This window comes from Felis catus, chromosome A1, assembly GCF_018350175.1.
Source record: "Felis catus isolate Fca126 chromosome A1, F.catus_Fca126_mat1.0, whole genome shotgun sequence".
Taxonomy (NCBI): Eukaryota; Metazoa; Chordata; class Mammalia; order Carnivora; family Felidae; genus Felis; species Felis catus.
This window is the reverse complement of record NC_058368.1, coordinates 122,562,114-122,580,006: the sequence shown is the minus strand read 5'-3', so window position 1 is coordinate 122,580,006 and position 17,893 is coordinate 122,562,114. Positions and strand designations below refer to the sequence as shown.

Below are 17,893 nucleotides of genomic sequence, written 5' to 3'. Positions count from 1 at the left end.
AAATCGTATCCTGCCCCCCAAACTGTGATGTGATTACAGCAATGATCAGTGCCCCAAGGAGCCCACTGCTCCTGCACCCAGGCAAGCTGACTTCACTGGGTCTTTGCATGCCCTTCCTGACCTCCCAGCTCTAGGAACACCATGGCCTTTAAGAATGGGACTTCTCAGGGACACCTGGGTGGCTCAGTCGGTTAAGCCTCCAACTTCGGCTTAGGTTCATCAGTTCGAACCCCACGTCAGGCTCTGTGCTGACAGCTCAGAGCCTGGAGCCTACTTTGGATTCCGGGACTCCCTCTCTCTCTGTCCCTTCTCTCCTTGCACTCTGTCTCTCTCTCAAAAAATAAATAAATGTTAAAAAAAAAAAAAAAGAATGGACTTCCCAGCATGAGCAGTGCATTGAAATCACCTGTGGAGCTTAGGGATTCCTGAGATTCTCCAACTTCCAGAGATTCTGATTTAGGAGGTCAGTAGTAAACTTCAGGCAAGCATAATTTGAAAAAGTTCCCTTGATGATTTGAATGTGCTTGGAAACCACCTCTGGAGCAAGCTTCCTCCCGTGCGCCATCCCAGCCCTCTTGAACATGAGTGTCCTATGAGACAGGAGAAGCTTTGGTTGGACACCTCGACCTTTGTGTGACTTGAGGAGGCAAAGCAGGGTGGAAACTCACCAGCGTTCAGAAGAAATCGTATTCAGTCTAAGGCTCCATAAATGGAACAGTAAGAATGAAAAGTGAACTTGGCTGTAATAATCGGCCTCTGGCCTTTGTTCTAATCCTGCATAGCTGGACACTGTGAGCATTTCACTGCTCACAGCAGCTTGGAATATACGATATGTGTCTTTCTTCCTACACCTTAAGCAAAATTTATATTACTCAAAGCAAAACAAAACAAAACAACAAAACAAAACAAAACCAAGAAAAACTAGATTTTCTTTTCCAGAAAGAAGGAATCCCTTCCCTTCTAAACATCTCATAGTTTCGAAGTGAAACGAGGTTTCGTTCCCTTCACTCTCCGTCCTCCCTCTCCTTCCCTGCCAGGGCAGGGTTTCATCGGATTTGGCCTTAGCATTTTGGGAGCAAAGGCCAGCCAAACTGCAGATATGGAGGCTTAGGATTTCTGCCAGTTCCAATTAGCCCACGTGTGTGCTCACTGCCCAGCCACCTGCTTCTTCCAGAAAGCTGGCCAGAAGTCTGAAGGATTTAGCCATTAGCTGTGAGGGGTGGGCAGTTCTGCCACAAAACAACCTAATTAAATAGAATCTGACCCAAAGAGTAACTCAGTTAATGCTGTTTGGAGGCATTATTTTGTCTTGTTTAATTCTGAGTCCATTTACTTCAGCCATAAATTCAAACGACAAAATAGCCTCGGGGCTTTGTTACAGTGCAGATTCCTAGAATTTAGCCTCTGTATTTTGACTTGGAGAGGACCACAGAGCTGCTCAGCCAGGAAAGGCAACCCAGGGGATTCTGATGTAGGTGGTAGGTGTACCAGACCTTGGGAGACACAGCATGAAACTGTCAGCAGTAAGTGAGCTGGTGTGACTTTTGATGTGTCATGTAGAAAAAAAAAAAAAAAATGATCCTCTAACAGACTGCCATCCTTTTAATTTAAAAAAGCCACCCTTAAATGATTTTTTTCTCCTCTTATTTAAGACTTGACCCTATTTCGCAATTCCAGATAGAGCATTAACAAATGTATTCAACATACGCATTTTATTCTTTTTGTTCCCTTGAACACTTCTTCAGATTAAATTACACCAGCACAGCTTTTCTAGACCTCAGTGGAGCTTATCTCAAAACTGGTCTGTGTTCTTATCTCATTGTAGGAGCAAACCCGGATGTTGGAAATGGGGATAACTGGTCCGGAAGGCCATGTGCTGAGCAGACCAGAGGAGGTGAGTTGCACGGGGGCTGGGGGATGGAGGAGGGGCAGGTGCTCTGCTTTCCAGCATCTTCTGGAAGACTCCTCTTACTGCAATACCTTATGGCCGCTGCTCATTTGAGGGTTTGTGTTCAGCCCGCCTTTCCTAGGCACATGTGCACACGGTGTATATGAGCAAGTATTGCTGGAAGGTGAGAGTCTCTGTGAATACCAGATAGCAATCCCAGAACCTTTTTTCCAAAGACTGCTTCTGACTGACCCAACTCAGGGGACTCTGAGAAAAGAAATGTAAGGGAAATGTTTACTTCTGATCCCTAATCTCTCTAAAGATAACACGGGTTGGAGTGTACTCCACAGTTATTCAGCTGGAGAGGTAAATCCCCAAATCCTTTCTTAATCAGTGTGAATCTTAAAGACATGTCCATGTTATATTCTGAGTCCTGCAAAATAAAATATTAGCGATATGGATAGTAGGGGGAGTGGGCGTCTCACAGACATTATGTCTGTCGCTTTGTGTGATGAAGTCCAGGAATGGGAGTTTCCCACATGTAAGATGGGTGATGAATAGTGACTTCTTAGCCCCTGACGAGTGAATAAAAGGTCACTAGTGGCTGATTGCATGTGTTTGGGATGTCGGCAGCTTCAGCTGCTGACACAGGACACAGAGTGGGGACGTGGCTGCCCGTGTGGCTGACAGCATATTGGCTTTGGGAGGCCAGCCTGGGGTTGGCACCTGGGGTGTGTTGAGAGCGCTCTGTGTGGGTGAAGGGAGCCTGGCTCTTGCTTTGTTATCCCCAGCCCCACACTCTACAGCAGGTAAGAGGAGGCAGAACCAGACGTCCGTGTATCCCTGTTGCCCATCTCTTCTAGAGGCTTTATAAAATGAAAATGTAACACACATACAGAAAAGTGCCCCAATCATAAAGATACAAGGGTTTTTCACAAGCCGAATACACTTGTGTAACCAGCACCCACTTGGAGAAGCAGAGCACTGTCAGAACCCCAGAAACTCCTCTGTGTCTAATGATATCATTTCCCAGTTAAAATAATTTATACCTATTTCATAATATGTATTATGGGTCCTTTCTGTGGAGCCCTAGCTTATACCTAGAACTGTGCTGATTACCTCAGTTGTCCTTGCTGCTGCTCTGGGCAGTTGGTAGTGTTGCTGGTGGAAGAAACTGAAGCTCAGAGAGGTTAAGCTACTGGCTGCTTCCATGTGAAGGATTGGAAAGCTGTTTACATGCTGTGAGTAGGGCCAGGGTGATCAGCACTGTTGGTGAAACTTTTCCTAAATGCTGGTCATTGTAGCAATTTGCTGGCAAGATTGATTCCTGTAGCAGCAGCCAGGGGATTTCTGAGCAAAGTCTATTTTTGTTCCCTGGTTTGTTTTTCCAACCCCCCCTTCCCCCCCCACCCCACTCCTGTTCCCGTCTCCTTTTTAGTAAAAAGCCTCTCTGCCGCAGATCTGGACAATCCTGGAAACCCTTTTGGGTGAAGCTGGAGGGTGATGTAACCTTCCAAAGATAGTCATGCTGTCAAGGTCCTGGAAACCTGCTGTGCCACGAGGGCACGGGATCACGGGTGCCAGGACCGAGGGCGTGGGGAGTGGCGTGGTCAGCACAGGTGTAAAGAGGGTGGGATGGGCGTAGGAGGGACCTACCCCTCTTCAAGGCAGAGCACACCCGGCCACCTTCTCCAGTGATGTTGTGCAGAGAGCTGAACCCCAGGTTTGCTCCAGAAGTCTGGGCGATGCAGGGAGGTGGCCACATTCGCCTGTGGTCAGGGGCTCCAGGGGCTCATCCCTTTGGAACAAAGGGCAGCTTGGGAGCCGCCAGCAGGGCCCTGCCAAGTTTTAGAGTCTGTCGGCTGAGCCGCACCCACCAAGGGCAGTGGCTGGTTTACATTATGCAAGCACCGGGCATCTGCAAGCTATTTTTGGTATTTTTAAAAGTGATGGGCTGCATAGGCTAACCAGAATGTCATATCCATCCAAAAAGGAGCTGCTGCTGATTGAATGGGAGAACACTAGTGTCTCTGCTGCGGGCTGAATAGGACTGAGTTGGGCTTTGGGCAGCAACACAGGCTCTCTCACCCCCGTAGGGATGTGATCGGCAGTAAGACCAGTAGCCAGGCTGCGAGGACCAGGAGTGGGGCAGTTGCCTTAAAGGATGAGCCCATAATCACAACAGCCCTGTGTGCCAGGTCCTGTCACTCTTCCCCCTTGGTAGACTGGAAACTGAGATTTGGGGAGGTTGTGTAACGTACCTCAGGTCACCCAGCTTCTAGCTGGCAGAACCAGAACTCCAACCCAGGCCGTTTGAGCCTGAGCTGTAAAGACCCTGCTTTGTTGATAAAGTAAGGGGAGACTCATTATTTCTTCCTGAAAAAATTCAGCCGAGTTGGTTAGCACATGTGAACACATAGATTCTACTTTCGGGTGGGATGGAAGAAATAGATAATAAGAGAAGTCTCTGCTGAGAAGCCTGGGAATTACTAGTGTAAGAAATGCCTTGTGGGATTGCCATCGCTGACCACCCGTTGCCGCAGGAAAGGATTGATGTCTAATTGCCTTTACTGGTTAATGCTGACATATTGGTGTTGGGATTGTGTTTTGCCGGAGAATCTGCCTGGGAAGACTGGGGAGCAAAGGCTTCCATCACAGGCAGACGTTGGGATAATCACAGGGAGAGAGAGAACCATCCAAGGGAAGTGAGGGCGAGGCTCTGAGAAGCCAAGTGAATCGGCCCAGCTTTGGATCCAAGGACTCTCACTCCAGATCTTGTAGGCTTTCAAGCACTGTGGCGCACTACCGGCTCAGTTTGTGGAGGCAGGGGAGTGGCTCTCCGGGAGGCTCGTGCTTGTCTTGACTCCTGGGACTTCTTTTTGCAGCTGGAAGCTGAGGCTGTGTTCCGTGCCATCACCATCGCCAGCCAAACCAACTGTCCACTCTACGTCACAAAGGTCATGAGCAAGAGTGCGGCTGACATCATCTCCCAAGCCAGGAAAAAAGGTGATTGGTGTTCCCAAGAGCTCGGAACCAGTCATGTGGCTCCCCTCCACCTCCCCTCCGCCCCAGCTCCCCTGCTGTTCTGTACAAACGGTGCCTGTTTTGCTCATTGCCGCGCTGTCTGGGAAACCCTTCCTCCGAGTTAGCCTGGGTGATCTTTTTGGCATCCCGGGTGGATGGCAGGCCCCTGGCATTGCTCCTGCTTGTCAGATGAGTTAACTAGGCTTAGGAAGGGTGAGTGCTTTGTCCAAGATAGGACAGCTTCAATCACTTCTTTGAGACTTGGTGCATCTTTCTCCCTCCCTTTGATCCTTCATTGTCAGTTCATGTTATCTGAGCTTTATAAACGGACATGCTAGTCAAGATTATACTGGGGGCAGAAGTAAAAGATCCAACTCAAATGGACTTAAACAAACAAAAGTAAATTATTGGTTGGGAGTGTTTCAGGCATAGCTGGATCAAGGGGTTTAAACAGTGATTTGGGGCTCTATCACTGTTCCTCCTCTCTTGCCTCTGCTTTCCTCTCTGTTGGCTTTTTATTTAGTGTGAACAGTGACAAGAATAAATGTTAAGAGGCACCTGTTGTCCTCCACACTTGACAGGGGGTGCATAATGAGGAAGTAGAGTCTATTTTTTCCAATAGCTCAAGCCAGAGTGCCCAGGAGAACTGTGATTGCCTTGGCTTGGGTCATCGGCCCGTTCCTGAATCAGTATCTGCTCTGGGGATGGTGTGATTGATTGTCCAGGGTTGAGGGCAGAGTGCAGGGGCAGGGTCCCACCACCTGAGCCATACAGATTAGCACAGGTCATTTTGGGAAAGGGGCTGAATGGGCCTCTAAAGCACACCTAGTGGCCCTTCATGCCCCAGGGCTTCTATGCCCTTCATGCCCCAGGGCTTTGTCCCCACCTCCTTCTGACTTGGGCTGCTTTCCTCCATTGCTGTTAACTTGGGCTTCAGTTGTTGCTCATCTGGTGCTAAGCAGAAGTTTACTGTCACTTCAGAGCTTTCTTTTATGCCTTTGTTCTGGTCTCCAGTGACACTCTAATGGGCTCACTTGAGAACAGAGTGTGGTTGAGAGCCTGCAGGTGTAGGGCCCTGTGTTTGGTTGGGAGAGAAGATTTACTAGGCCCCTGTGTATGATCATTACCACTGTAATGGAGAGCCAGTCTGGGGGGGCTCATCTACCAAATTCTGCACGTAAGTGGCTGGGGTAGCTAAAAATAGTCCCACCGACTCTGACGGCTGAGTGTTCAGTCGTCTGCCTTTCCGGAAAAGGGCACCCTTTTCTTCTGGGGCGGGGTGGGGGGGGGATCCTTCCTACTTGTCTAGACAGTCTTTGTTGCTAGCACATTCTGGGGCATCTCCTGCCGTACCCTGCTCACAGTAAGCCTGCTGTTTTTCTTCCCCTGCTTTTAAATGTCTCAACATGACATGGTGTGGTTGCTCCACTGGGTGTGAGTCACTGGGCGAGAACCAGGAAAGCAGCCCAATCTTCCTTACCCATTCTTGGAGAAAGGCAAAAAAAAAAAAAAAAAAAAAAAAAAAAAAGGAAGAAAAAGCAAAATGCATGGGGAACACCTCTACCATTTCTCCAAGACTCCCTCTCTCTACCACACTCCCTCTCTCAGGCCTTTGGCTCCTGGCTACATCCTCCCTCAGAGCTATTCTCAGGATTGCCCGAGGGTCTCGAGGACAGGGTGTTTCAGCTACCTGCTGGGTCTTATTTTAAATGCATGGAGAAAGATTCCTCACCCTTGGCCTTCTGGCTCATAGTGGTCTCGCACAAAGAGCTTGTACAGCTGTGTCTCCCAGGTAGCAGGGTGGCCTTGTTCCCATGTTGAAACCTTGACTCCTGATGTGGAAGCCAGTAAACGTCCCAGGACCTGTTCTTCTCGGGGAAGGAGTCGAGAGTACAAGAGCAGGAAGAGAGTGTAGTGGGGTTCACTCTTCCCTCCTGAGCCCAAGTCCCAGTGTATTCAGTTACCAAGTCGTCTCCTTTTTTTTTTTTTTTAAGTTTATTTATGTGAGAGAGAGAGAGAGAGAAAGCACAAACAGGGGAGGGGCAGAGAGAGAGAATCCCAAGTAGGGTTCGTCCGCACTGTCATCCCAGAACCCCATGGGGGGCTCGAACTCACGAACCATGAGATCATGACCTGAGCTGAAATCAAGAGTCAGATGCTTAACTGAGTGAGCCACCCAGGTGCCCCCAGTCACCAGTGTTCTCTTAAGTAGCTCTGTATGGTTGCTCAGAATTAATATTAGGAATCCACAGTTAAATGAGGACCAGCCGTATGCCCTGCACTGACATAAATACTTCAGATTTAGTATTCTGTAGAATTGTCAAAGAACCCTGAGAAATAAATAGCCTTTATCATCCCCATTTTTCAGATTGAAAAATTATTATCCCCGTTTTTCTTATTGAAGCACAGTGTGTCAGGATCTCCCAGTCGGGAGAGCTCGTGTTCAAACCCAACTATAATTACAATTTTTCTTATTCTACTCTTCCATCTAAAGATAGTCCAAAGGGAGAGTTCTTCTACTTTAAAGATTGTTTTTCTCTTAATAGTACCTGAGGGCTTGTCTTGACTTTGTCTTTCTTTCTTTCTTTGTGGTTCTGTATGCTTTAGTTGGGTAAATAGTTTTAGAGAGCCCTTAAAATTCTCATTAGTCTTGTGTGGCTGCTTTTTCCAGCCATCCCAAAGAGCAGGGCTGTCATAGATGAATCATTGTCATTGCTTCCTTCTTTTGCCCATGGCAGGCATCACAAATCAATCTTGACTCTTGTACTGACACCAGAAGCATATTTAGAATTATTTTGACAAAAAATTCCAGGGAACTGAAACAAATAGATTGGAGTTGAAGGAAGGCAAGACCTACTTATAATTTTGGCTATAGAGCCTTCCTAAACTTTGACATTGTGAGGAACTTGAATGTGGGAGATGGAGGACTGAAGCTGGTGAAGTCCAGGGCTTTTTGGACCATTTTTTGCCCAAGATTCTGGCACAGAGAAACTTGGTACTAACCAACCTTCTATGAGATAGCATTTACCTTCTGTCTCTCTATCCCTTCTTCTTTAAGAAGGTCAGCTCAGATCAGTTTATTTCCCAGTATCCCTCCTCCCCGCTGCTTGTTTTGGGCGAATAATCCCCAAATTCCAGACACAGAGTCTAAGGAGCGAGCCCCATCTTTGATGTGTCCCAGGTTTTATCGGGTGTCCTTGAGCAGATCACTCCTTGCTTTAGGTTACGGAGTAAGAGGCACAATGGAAAGATCATGAGAGCCTGTTATCCAAGGGAGTGGACTTGACTTTGTGGAACCAAAGCATTTCCTTGCAACAAGCATGATCTAGCAGTTCCCAGTGATGCAGGCACGTTGGGGGCTTTAGGACCCTACCATGGGAAGGAATATCAGTAGCATAAGGAAATCACTTTCACTGAGCATCTGAGTATCTGTGTGCCAGATACTTTGTATGTGTCAAATCCTTTCATTTTCAGAAGCCTGAGAGGTAGACATAGTCTTATGCATCATTCCAAGACTGATCTAGTCCACATTTTAATATTTCCGAAATGTTGATGAATCTCGTAATCAGTATACATTTTTTGTTTTGCCTCAAATATTAATTTGCCTCAGGGTTTGGGAATTAAAGCTGCGTCTTATAACCAACGGCTTCTTGTGAACTAGGGAATGCAAAATTGTTCATGTTTAGCAGATAGAAAAGCAGAGGCTTAGAGAAGGTGGGTGCATGGACTTGAACCCAGGCCTACCTGTTTTCAGAGCCACAGCCTCGAGTAGGGCTAGGGGCTATGATTACCTGACCCAGGCCTGGAGCAGCACATATGTTATGCAAACCCACCGCCTGTTTCCTACCCTTGCAGGGAACGTGGTCTTTGGTGAGCCCATCACTGCCAGTCTTGGCACAGATGGAACCCATTACTGGAGCAAGAACTGGGCTAAGGCAGCTGCATTTGTGACATCCCCGCCTCTGAGCCCTGACCCGACCACTCCCGACTACATCAACTCCTTGCTGGCCAGGTTGGTGTGGGATTGGCAAGCAGCACGTATCACGTAGAAACATCATGGGGCTAGGGGAGGGATGAGGACTGGAGCAGCCCATCCATCACCTAGACTGGGGTCTGCAGTGAGGAAAACACATGGAGAATTCCCCTGCAGTCCTGAGCACAGACAGCGGGCTCTTCCCTGTCGTGTTTTATAAATTACCAACCGTAGCCATATTAATAATGGGAATAGCGGTTTACACATATCATGTGCCAAGCCCTGTGTGAGGCTATGCACATAGTCTCATGGTTCCTTATGATAACTATGAGTGAGGGACTGTCGTCTCCACTTCACAGGCTAAACAACTGAGGGTCAGGCCGTTTGCCTACTTTGAACAGCACCTAAGCGAAATTACAGGGAGTCTCGTTTGCTAGTGCCCCCCGAGGACATACAGGACCAGTCGCATCATTTGTTTGGGTCCCTTTTATTTCGTTACACAGAGATGATCTAACCCCCTCGTTTTCCAGATGGGCTGTCTGAGCCCCAGGGAGGGAGAGAACTCACTTACACTCACACAGCTGGTAAGAGGTACAGAAAGGATTTTAAACTCAAGTCTTGGCTTCCAAATGCTGACATTGGACACTCGACTCTTGTCCCCCGTGGTGACTCTAGCCACCTCTCTGGTTTACATGGAGCTTTTTTCCTTTGCAGCGGAGACCTGCAGCTCTCTGGGAGTGCCCACTGCACCTTCAGCACTGCCCAGAAAGCCATTGGGAAGGACAACTTCACAGCCATCCCCGAGGGCACCAATGGTGTGGAAGAGCGGATGTCTGTCATCTGGGACAAGGCTGTGGTAAGGATCAAGATCATGGGATGGGGGCCAGGGCCAGATCAGCATCGCCTGCTGTTGCTGCTTTTTTAGGTGAACGCTCACGCCTGCTGAGATGTTTCTGGAACCAGGTGTCTCAGGTGGTTTAGGAATGTTGCTTCTAGAGCGATGAATGTTGAGATTTTGACAAGATCTCCTTATCTAGACTGGGAACTAGGAAGCAAACATGCAGATCCTTCATCTGATGTAACCCCTTGAAATGGTAAGCAGGGGGTCTGTGTCCAAGAGACCCAAGTCAACTTGCTCATCAAGGATGCTCTTGACTGAGTGTGTGGTTATCCAGGCTGTCAAGTGATTGCCCACCAGTGTCTTTTGACATTGGCCTGGTTTTATTTTCCTTAATAACATAACAGAGCCTGACAAAAGAGCTGTGCAAATGAAGGCTGGACCAAAGGTTTTAGTAAAATTAATAATTAACTCATTATTAAGTTGATCACTTCCTTTTCCTTTTATTTCATTTTTTTTAAGATTTTATTTTTAAGTAATCTCTGTACTCATTGTGAGGCTTGAACTCACAACCCCAAGATCAAGAGTCACATACTCTACCAGCTGAGCCAACCAGGAGCCCCACTTCTCTTATTTTAAAATCTCTAGGGGCACCTGGGTGGCACAGTCGGTTAAGCGGCCGACTTCGGCTCAAGTCATGATCTCGCGGTCCATGAGTTCGAGCCCTGCGTCGGGCTCTGTGCTGACCGCTCAGAGCCTGGAGCCTGTTTCCGATTCTGTGTCTCCCTCTCTCTGACCCTCCTCTGTTCATGCTCTGTCTCTCCCTGTCTCAAAAATAAATAAAACATTAAAAAAAATTTTTAAATCTCTAAAGCCACTCACTTCTGAGCTACATGCATTGCATATAAACTAATGCCTCATTCATCTACCCAGTGTAAGCCACCAAGTTTCTCTCCTCGTCTTCACTCCTAGGAAGCTCAAAGCTAGATTTGAAACTAAATTCTTTTTACTGTATCCAGAATTTTTTTGTTTTGTGAGGAGGAAAAGCATAAGTATTTTTGTCTCTCACATAGTTAGATTTTGATTTTTTAAAACATGGTCGTGTATTTATGAACATACATGCACAGTTCTCTTGGTCTATGTGGAATTCTTAAAAATAATATATATATGTGTATGTATGTGTATATATATATATATAATATTTTAATTACCCACATATACACTCTTATTAAAGAGCACTTGGAAAGCATAGAAAAGCACACATACAAAAGAAAACAAAAGTCAGTCAATAATTCCAGAACCCAGGGTTAACCATGGTTATCATTTGGGTGAGGCTCTTCTGTATTTATCCTATGACCATGCAAATACAAACACATATCTAAAAAATAGGCTCATATGGGGCGCCTGGGTGGCGCAGTCGGTTAAGCATCCGACTTCAGCCAGGTCACGATCTCGCGGTCCGTGAGTTCGAGCCCCGCATCCGGCTCTGGGCTGATGGCTCGGAGCCTGGAGTCTGTTCCGGATTCTGTGTCTCCCTCTCTCTCTGCCCCTCCCCCATTCATGCTCTGTCTCTCTCTGTCCCAAAAATAAATAAAAACGATGAAAAAAAAATTAAAAAAAAAATAAAAAATAGGCTCATAACCACATTACTTTTTACTGGGAAATTTATAATTCTTTTTCTTTTAAATGCATTTGTGCTTTTATAATGTTTATTTTTGAGAGAGAGAGACAGACCGACAGAGAGTGAGAGACAGAGAGTGAGTTGGGGAGGGGCAGAGAGAGGGAGACACAGGATCCAAAGCAGGTTCCAGGCTCTGAGCTGTCAGCACAGAGCCCGATGTGGGGCTCGAACTCACAAACCGTGAGATCATGACCTGAGCTGAAGTTGGACACTTAACCCACTGAGCCACCCAGGTGCCCCTGTAATTCTTTTTGGAATGTGAAGGCAAAGAAGTAACTGTATGCACATATCCAGGAAAAAACGCACACTTCAGGAGCAGTTAACTGCCTCCTCCTGTAGCCATGTGTTAACTAACCGTTTTGCCTGGCAGCCAGAAAGGCACAGCCAGCTGTTCGGCTTGTGGGTCGGCTTCTGTGCTCATCTTCTCAGGGGCCCGTCTGTGATCACCCTGCCCCGAGCTCAGAAGCCCTGCACTGACGTTTCTTCTTTTGGTATTCCAATAGGCCACAGGGAAAATGGACGAAAACCAGTTTGTGGCTGTGACAAGCACAAATGCCGCCAAGATCTTCAACCTGTATCCCCGCAAGGGAAGAATATCTGTGGGTTCTGACAGCGACCTGGTGATCTGGGATCCAGATGCGGTGAAGATCGTCTCTGCCAAGAACCACCAGTCGGTAAGGCTCGCGCTGGCGGGAGAGGAGCAGAACGGAGAAGGTGTGCACGGAACTCGGTCGGGAGAGACATGTAGATGTGGGGTACCCCCGGCCAACTGGGCCAGGATGGGCCGCAGTGACCAACCCTCCCAATTCTCAGGGATGTAACGCCTCAGCAGGTTATTTCTCCCGGCTGAGTCAGCAGAGGGCCCCTCCCAGCTCGGTCACTCAGACAGGGAGGCACCGTCTCCATATCCGAGTCCGTGATGGCTGAGGCTGGCGACCTGGTCGCGGTCCCTGGAGAACTGGCTTGGAAGCTTTCCTTAGACAAGTGGTACCCATCACTTCCTCTCACGCCGCACCGGCCACAGCCAGTCCTGGGCTTCCCCTCACCCCAGGAGGGCAGGCAGTGCAGCGATCCCCGTACCTAGAAGGAGAAAGAACAGAGAAAAACTTGAACAGCACTGACACCGTCCTCATGAGGACTTTCACGTGGAGGTAATAATTAAAGCCCGGTACCTAAGGGAAAGGGCTTAATCCTTGTTAGTAAAATGAGTTAGTATTTTTAAAGCATTTACATTTCAGGCAGTGGAGCGTGCTTTTTTAATTCCCAGAATCTCCGTAATAGTCTTCTACAGGTAGACACTGTTACCATCCCCGTTTTATAGATAAGGAAAAGGAGGTGCAGAGAAATTAAATAATTTATGCAGCAAGTAAATGGTGAAGTTAGGACGCACACCCCACAACTGGACTCCAAGCCGATGTCCTTAACCCTTTACGGTAATGCCTTGCACTTGTTGAATAAATGAAGGTAGTAGAGAGAAATCCCATCTTGGGAGGGGATGGCCTTTGTTTAGACATTGAGTCACATCACATTATTCATTTCCAGGCTAGTGGAGACCTAAGGGTCGTCCAGCCCACCTACTCACCCACCCCGTACAAGAGTGCCAAACACAGCATCCCCGAGAGTTCCCGAGCTTCTCTTTGAGCACCGCCAGTGACAAAATGTACTTCTGCATGAGGGCCTTAGCAAAGACTGATGCTTGTCGATGCTGGCAAGTCTAGTCTCTACTGTCTCCCCCGGGTGGCTTGTGCCCATGAAGAGCTCACAGATGGCGTTGTAAGCTTTTCCTGGCTTCCCTGGTGCTTTCGCCATAGTGATGCCAAAGGCAGGGTCCCAAGCACAGGAAAACCACGTACCTCTCCGCCCCATCCTGTGCCCACAACCGTGGCTTTGCCCCTCACCCCCGTCTCTAGGCTGCAGAGTATAACATCTTTGAAGGGCTGGAGCTGCGTGGGGCTCCTCTGGTGGTCATCTGCCAGGGCAAGATCATGCTGGAAGACGGCAACCTGCACGTGACCCAAGGGGCCGGCCGCTTCATCCCCTGCAGCCCGTTCTCGGACTACGTCTACAAGCGTATTAAAGCTCGGAGGAAGGTGAGAACAGCTGGTGGAGCCTGGGGGTGGGGGAAGGGGCTTTGCCCCATTCAGGCACGGGGATGGTACCCAGGAGATGAGGAGGGCTCTGTGTGCTGTAGACCTTCCCAAGGAAATTCACAGCAGTGGCCTCTTCCCAAGGGACAACTGCACAGATGTAAGGTACTATAAACTGAGGGTTTCCAAAGCTTTTTTTGGCCCAAGAAACCTTTTTTTCAAATGACTTTCCTCCACGTTTATAGTACTTTTAATTAAAATAATTTGAAATTATAATAATTGAAAATAATGTTTATATGTATATCTTTAGGTTTTTTTTTTTTTATAAAAGTTTATTTATTTTGAGAGAGAGAGAGCATGCATGCACAAGCACAGGAGGGGCAGAGAGAGAAAGGGAGTCCTAAGGAGGTTCTGTATTGTCAGCCCAGAGCCCAATGTGGGGCTTGATCCCACGAACCATGAGATCATGACCTGAGCCAAAACCAAGAGTTGGACACTTAACCGACTGAGCCAACCAGAAGCCCCAATGTTATATAGTTTTAGAAAATAACTAAGGCTTACAGTGAGAATTAGCAGCCCACACCTACCCCTCCCGGTCCCATCTCTTCCATTGTTGCTCTAGAGGCCAAATGTTTGTAACTCTTTTATCTAGTTGTATGGTTCACATAAAAAATTGTGGATGTCCCTGGTTTCATAGACAGGTAGAAATAGAAAAACAGATATGCAGACGCCTATTTCTTCTGTATGTATCTACCTACCTACCTACCTACCTACACTTTACAAACCAATCAGCTCCAGTTGATATAGGGGTGAGGCCCAGAACCCTGTTTTTTTTTCAGCCCCTGCTACCCCCACACCAATCACAAGGTCACCTTCCAGTAAGGTTTGGGCTCCACAGAGCAGGGTTAAATCAGCCTTGGGATGGGGTGGAATTTTAGCCCTGGTTCCAACCTTGTCTGTTAGAAGACACACGGTCATGCGTGCACATGGGATGGGTCAGAAGGAGTCATGATATTGAGGTTGGGGGCTGGAGGCAGGAGTTTGGGCACACACCACAGTGGCCATTAGAGAGAGGCTCACGGAAATTCCATATGCAAGCACCCCATCCCTCTCCCAGACCCCCCAGTGATCCCGCCGACTGGTCACCCATCTTCCAGGGGAGGCTTCCAGCCTCCCCACCAGAGGCAGCTACCAGCCCTGTCTGTGAGGACCAGCTTCTTCCTGCCGGACGGAAGTCTCCCTCCCTAAAGTCGACCAGCTCCTTCTGTTCCGCTCCCTGCACGCGCACAGAACGAGGTGCACATCTTTTAGGGCATGTGTGTGTTTCCCGACTCCTCTGTCGTGTAGTCTCAATATCCCTGTAGCCTCCACTGTTTACTTCATGACCACGTTTTAAATCCCTCCACCGTTCTTACCTCTTTATTAGCGATCGTTTAAAGTCACGTGGGATGGAGTAAAATTCCACACGCCAGGTTTGGCCTGATAGAGAACAGAATGAACCCCAACCTCCCATGTACATCATCTCTTGATTCCCATTAATGTGACTTAGATTCTGCACCCAAAGAAATGTTGATGGTCTGGAGGCTTTTCAGGGAACACGGAAATAGAGACGGCCCCACCCGAATCGCCAGCACCTGCAAACGTGAAGAGCTTTGCCCCTGTGCCTGCACCGGGGTTGTGAACACTGGGCAGGGAAGGCTCTGTGGTAGAGCCCGCCCCTCACTGTTGGGCTCCTCTGGCAGCCAGTGGGAGGACATGGGTGGAGGCGGTGTGTGTCCCATAGACCGTGAGCCGGCTGGGGGAGGGGAAAGGTGTTGTGTGACCCTTCCCCCCAGCTCCTGGCAGCAGGCCTAGCACAGCACACACCCACGGCTGGTGTTGCTGGCTGGCTGCTCAGTTCCAGGTCGGGTTCACAGCCACAGCCAGAGGCCCGTGGGTCAGACCACAGGATACTCACTTTGAGGTTTGGCACCTCTGCTCTGTGCTAAGGAGTGTGTAGGGGGGGCTCCCACGGGATCTCACATCTACCAGCACTTACGACCTTGTCCCAAACTGCTGCCCTCCCTGCTCCCTCTGCTCTGGTGTGCAGGTGGTCCTTCCGTCCCTAACCTTTCCTCCCACCTGCTTCCTCTGCTAGGAACGCTGCCTTCCACACCGGTCCTCTGCACCTCGCAGCCTTCTCCTTCCCTCAACCCCAGCCCCACAACACAACAGGCTCCTTTGTTCCTTAAGAGTGAGGCTAACCTGGGGCATCTGGGTGGTTCAGTCGGTTAACCGTCTGACCTCGGCTCAGATCATGATCTCACAGTTCGTGGGTTCGAGCCCCGCTTCGGGCTCTGTGCTGACGGCTCGGAGCCTGGAGCCTGTTTCAGAGTCTGTGTCTCCCTCTCTCTCTGCCCCTCTCCTTGTTGGGTTTTCCCTCTCTCTTGTCTCTCAAAAATAAATAAACATGAAAAAATACTTTAAAAAAAGCAAAGCCTACCTGTTTCAAGAGGTCTCCACTGACTGTTGCACCGTCACTCTGTCCTCACACCCCTCTTATGTTCCTTCTTTTCTTCAAATAACTCTCTTATTTTCTGGCTCCCATTACACACTTAATTCACTCATTTATCTCCGCTACCTGGCACAGACCTTAAATGCTGACAGAATAAAGGGTGACGCGCTTTCTCTGCTGCAGATGGCAGACCTGCACGCCGTCCCGAGGGGCATGTACGACGGGCCAGTGTTTGACCTGACCACCACTCCCAAAGGGGGCACGCCCGTGGGCTCCACCCGGGGCTCTCCCACACGGCCCAACCCGCCCGTGAGGAACCTCCACCAGTCGGGATTCAGCCTGTCGGGTGAGTGGATGGTGCCGGAGGGTGAGCAGGGAGGAAGGAAGGGGACAAGGGAGGAGCAGCCCCTCCGAGCTGGCAGGACACTTGTAGGGAGAGGGTGCCTGGAGCAAGCAGGAAGCTTTGCCGAATCAAGAGAGTCCTGCTGAGAAGGCAACGTAAGGCTCAGGGAGGTCAAGGGTCAGGTTTAAATGAGGACCGGGTCTGCTTAGACATCACACCTGGTGGGGTGGGGGCAAGATGTTTTCCATTATGAATCGAGGGTGATTTTCCACAGGAGACGGTGGGAGCTGTGTATGGGGGTGTTCTGTCTGTTTGCCCGGGGTTAAAGCTCAGATGGCAGTAGATTCTTCTAACCTGGCATATTTATTTATTTTATTTATAAAAAAAATTATTTATTTATTTTTGGGAGAGTGAAAGTGGGAGAGGGGCAGAGCGGGGGACAGAGGGTCTGAAGTGGGTTCTGCGTTGACAACAGCAACCCTGATGTGGGACTTGAACTCATGAACCGTGACATCATGACTTGAGCCAATATCAGACGCTTAACCACCTGAGCTGCTCAGGTGCCCCTAACCTGGCGTTTTTCCTGTCCTCTCCCCTTTCTCATAATGATGATAGTGCTAGAAGTAGATGCTGTTGATTAAGTACTTACCCTGGGGTAGCCGTACCATTCACCTAGTCTTTAAGAACGGATATTAGCAGAAAATAATTATCTACTTGCTCCATAACCAGTAGTCTTAAAGAGGGGAGAAAAATAAATGGAGATTTGCGTGTCTGTGATGAACAATCGAAGTGTGAGGGAAACAAGACGAGAAGGGACAGGGACAGGTAAAGAGGAAACAGGTATCGGGGAGGGGAAGAGGAGTAAGGAATGGCAGAAGCAGGAGAAAGAGGGTAAAAAAAATCAAGGGGGAGACAGAGACAGGGGAGGGAGGCAAAAGGAAAGGGCTGAAAGTTTGGAGGTGACGTCGCCACAGGTAAGGTTATGTTTGTCACAATATTTGCTGCCAGTGTGGCTGCCATTTTGAATCGCTCCCTGGCTGACGTCATCCTTACAATTTCGGCAGCTTCCCTGTGAAGGACACGAGTACGTGCACACCAGGGTTTCCTTTTGTGCCAAGGCTGCAGGGGCCCCGACCCTCACCAGGCCAAGCTGTGACACCTTGGGCAACTTGCCTCACTTCTCACAGCCTCAGTCACTGCCTCTGTGAAATGGGGATAATAACAGTAGCTTCCTCAAAGGATAGTGGTGAGGACAAAGTCCGGTATCTGAGGATCCAAGGACACATTCCTTGTCGCAGCGGATGTAAGCAGTGATTTCTCCTACCTTAAGGAATGCTTTTCTTAAGTATCATTTTTATGATGCTGAGACGGTATCTATAAGAACCTAGCTTTTCCTGGTGGAGACGGGATTCCGGGGGACGGTGGATAGGAAATGTCTGGAATACTTGACACACTAGAATGGAAGTTTCTTGGGAGACGAGGCCAGGAAGGCACTTGCCAGCTGACACTCTGAAAATTAATCCAGTTTCTCTCTTGTCCACACCCCGCTCTCTCTCCCTTTTCTC

At 48.7% G+C, this 17,893-nt stretch overlaps 1 protein-coding gene across 3 annotated transcripts in view; it reads left to right on the top strand.

The window, feature by feature from the left end:
* The window catches only part of DPYSL3 (dihydropyrimidinase like 3), a 122,922-nt gene that overhangs the window by 101,683 nt on the left and 3,346 nt on the right, over positions 1-17,893 (top strand). For all 3 annotated transcript variants that reach the window (XM_045060656.1, XM_023256432.2, XM_023256443.2), the window contains exons 7-13: positions 1,826-1,894; positions 4,774-4,894; positions 8,768-8,924; positions 9,600-9,741; positions 11,908-12,078; positions 13,315-13,494; positions 16,169-16,331. In XM_045060656.1, coding sequence (XP_044916591.1) covers positions 1,826-1,894; positions 4,774-4,894; positions 8,768-8,924; positions 9,600-9,741; positions 11,908-12,078; positions 13,315-13,494; positions 16,169-16,331 — 1,003 coding nt within the window. The remainder of the gene's footprint in view (positions 1-1,825; positions 1,895-4,773; positions 4,895-8,767; positions 8,925-9,599; positions 9,742-11,907; positions 12,079-13,314; positions 13,495-16,168; positions 16,332-17,893) is intronic.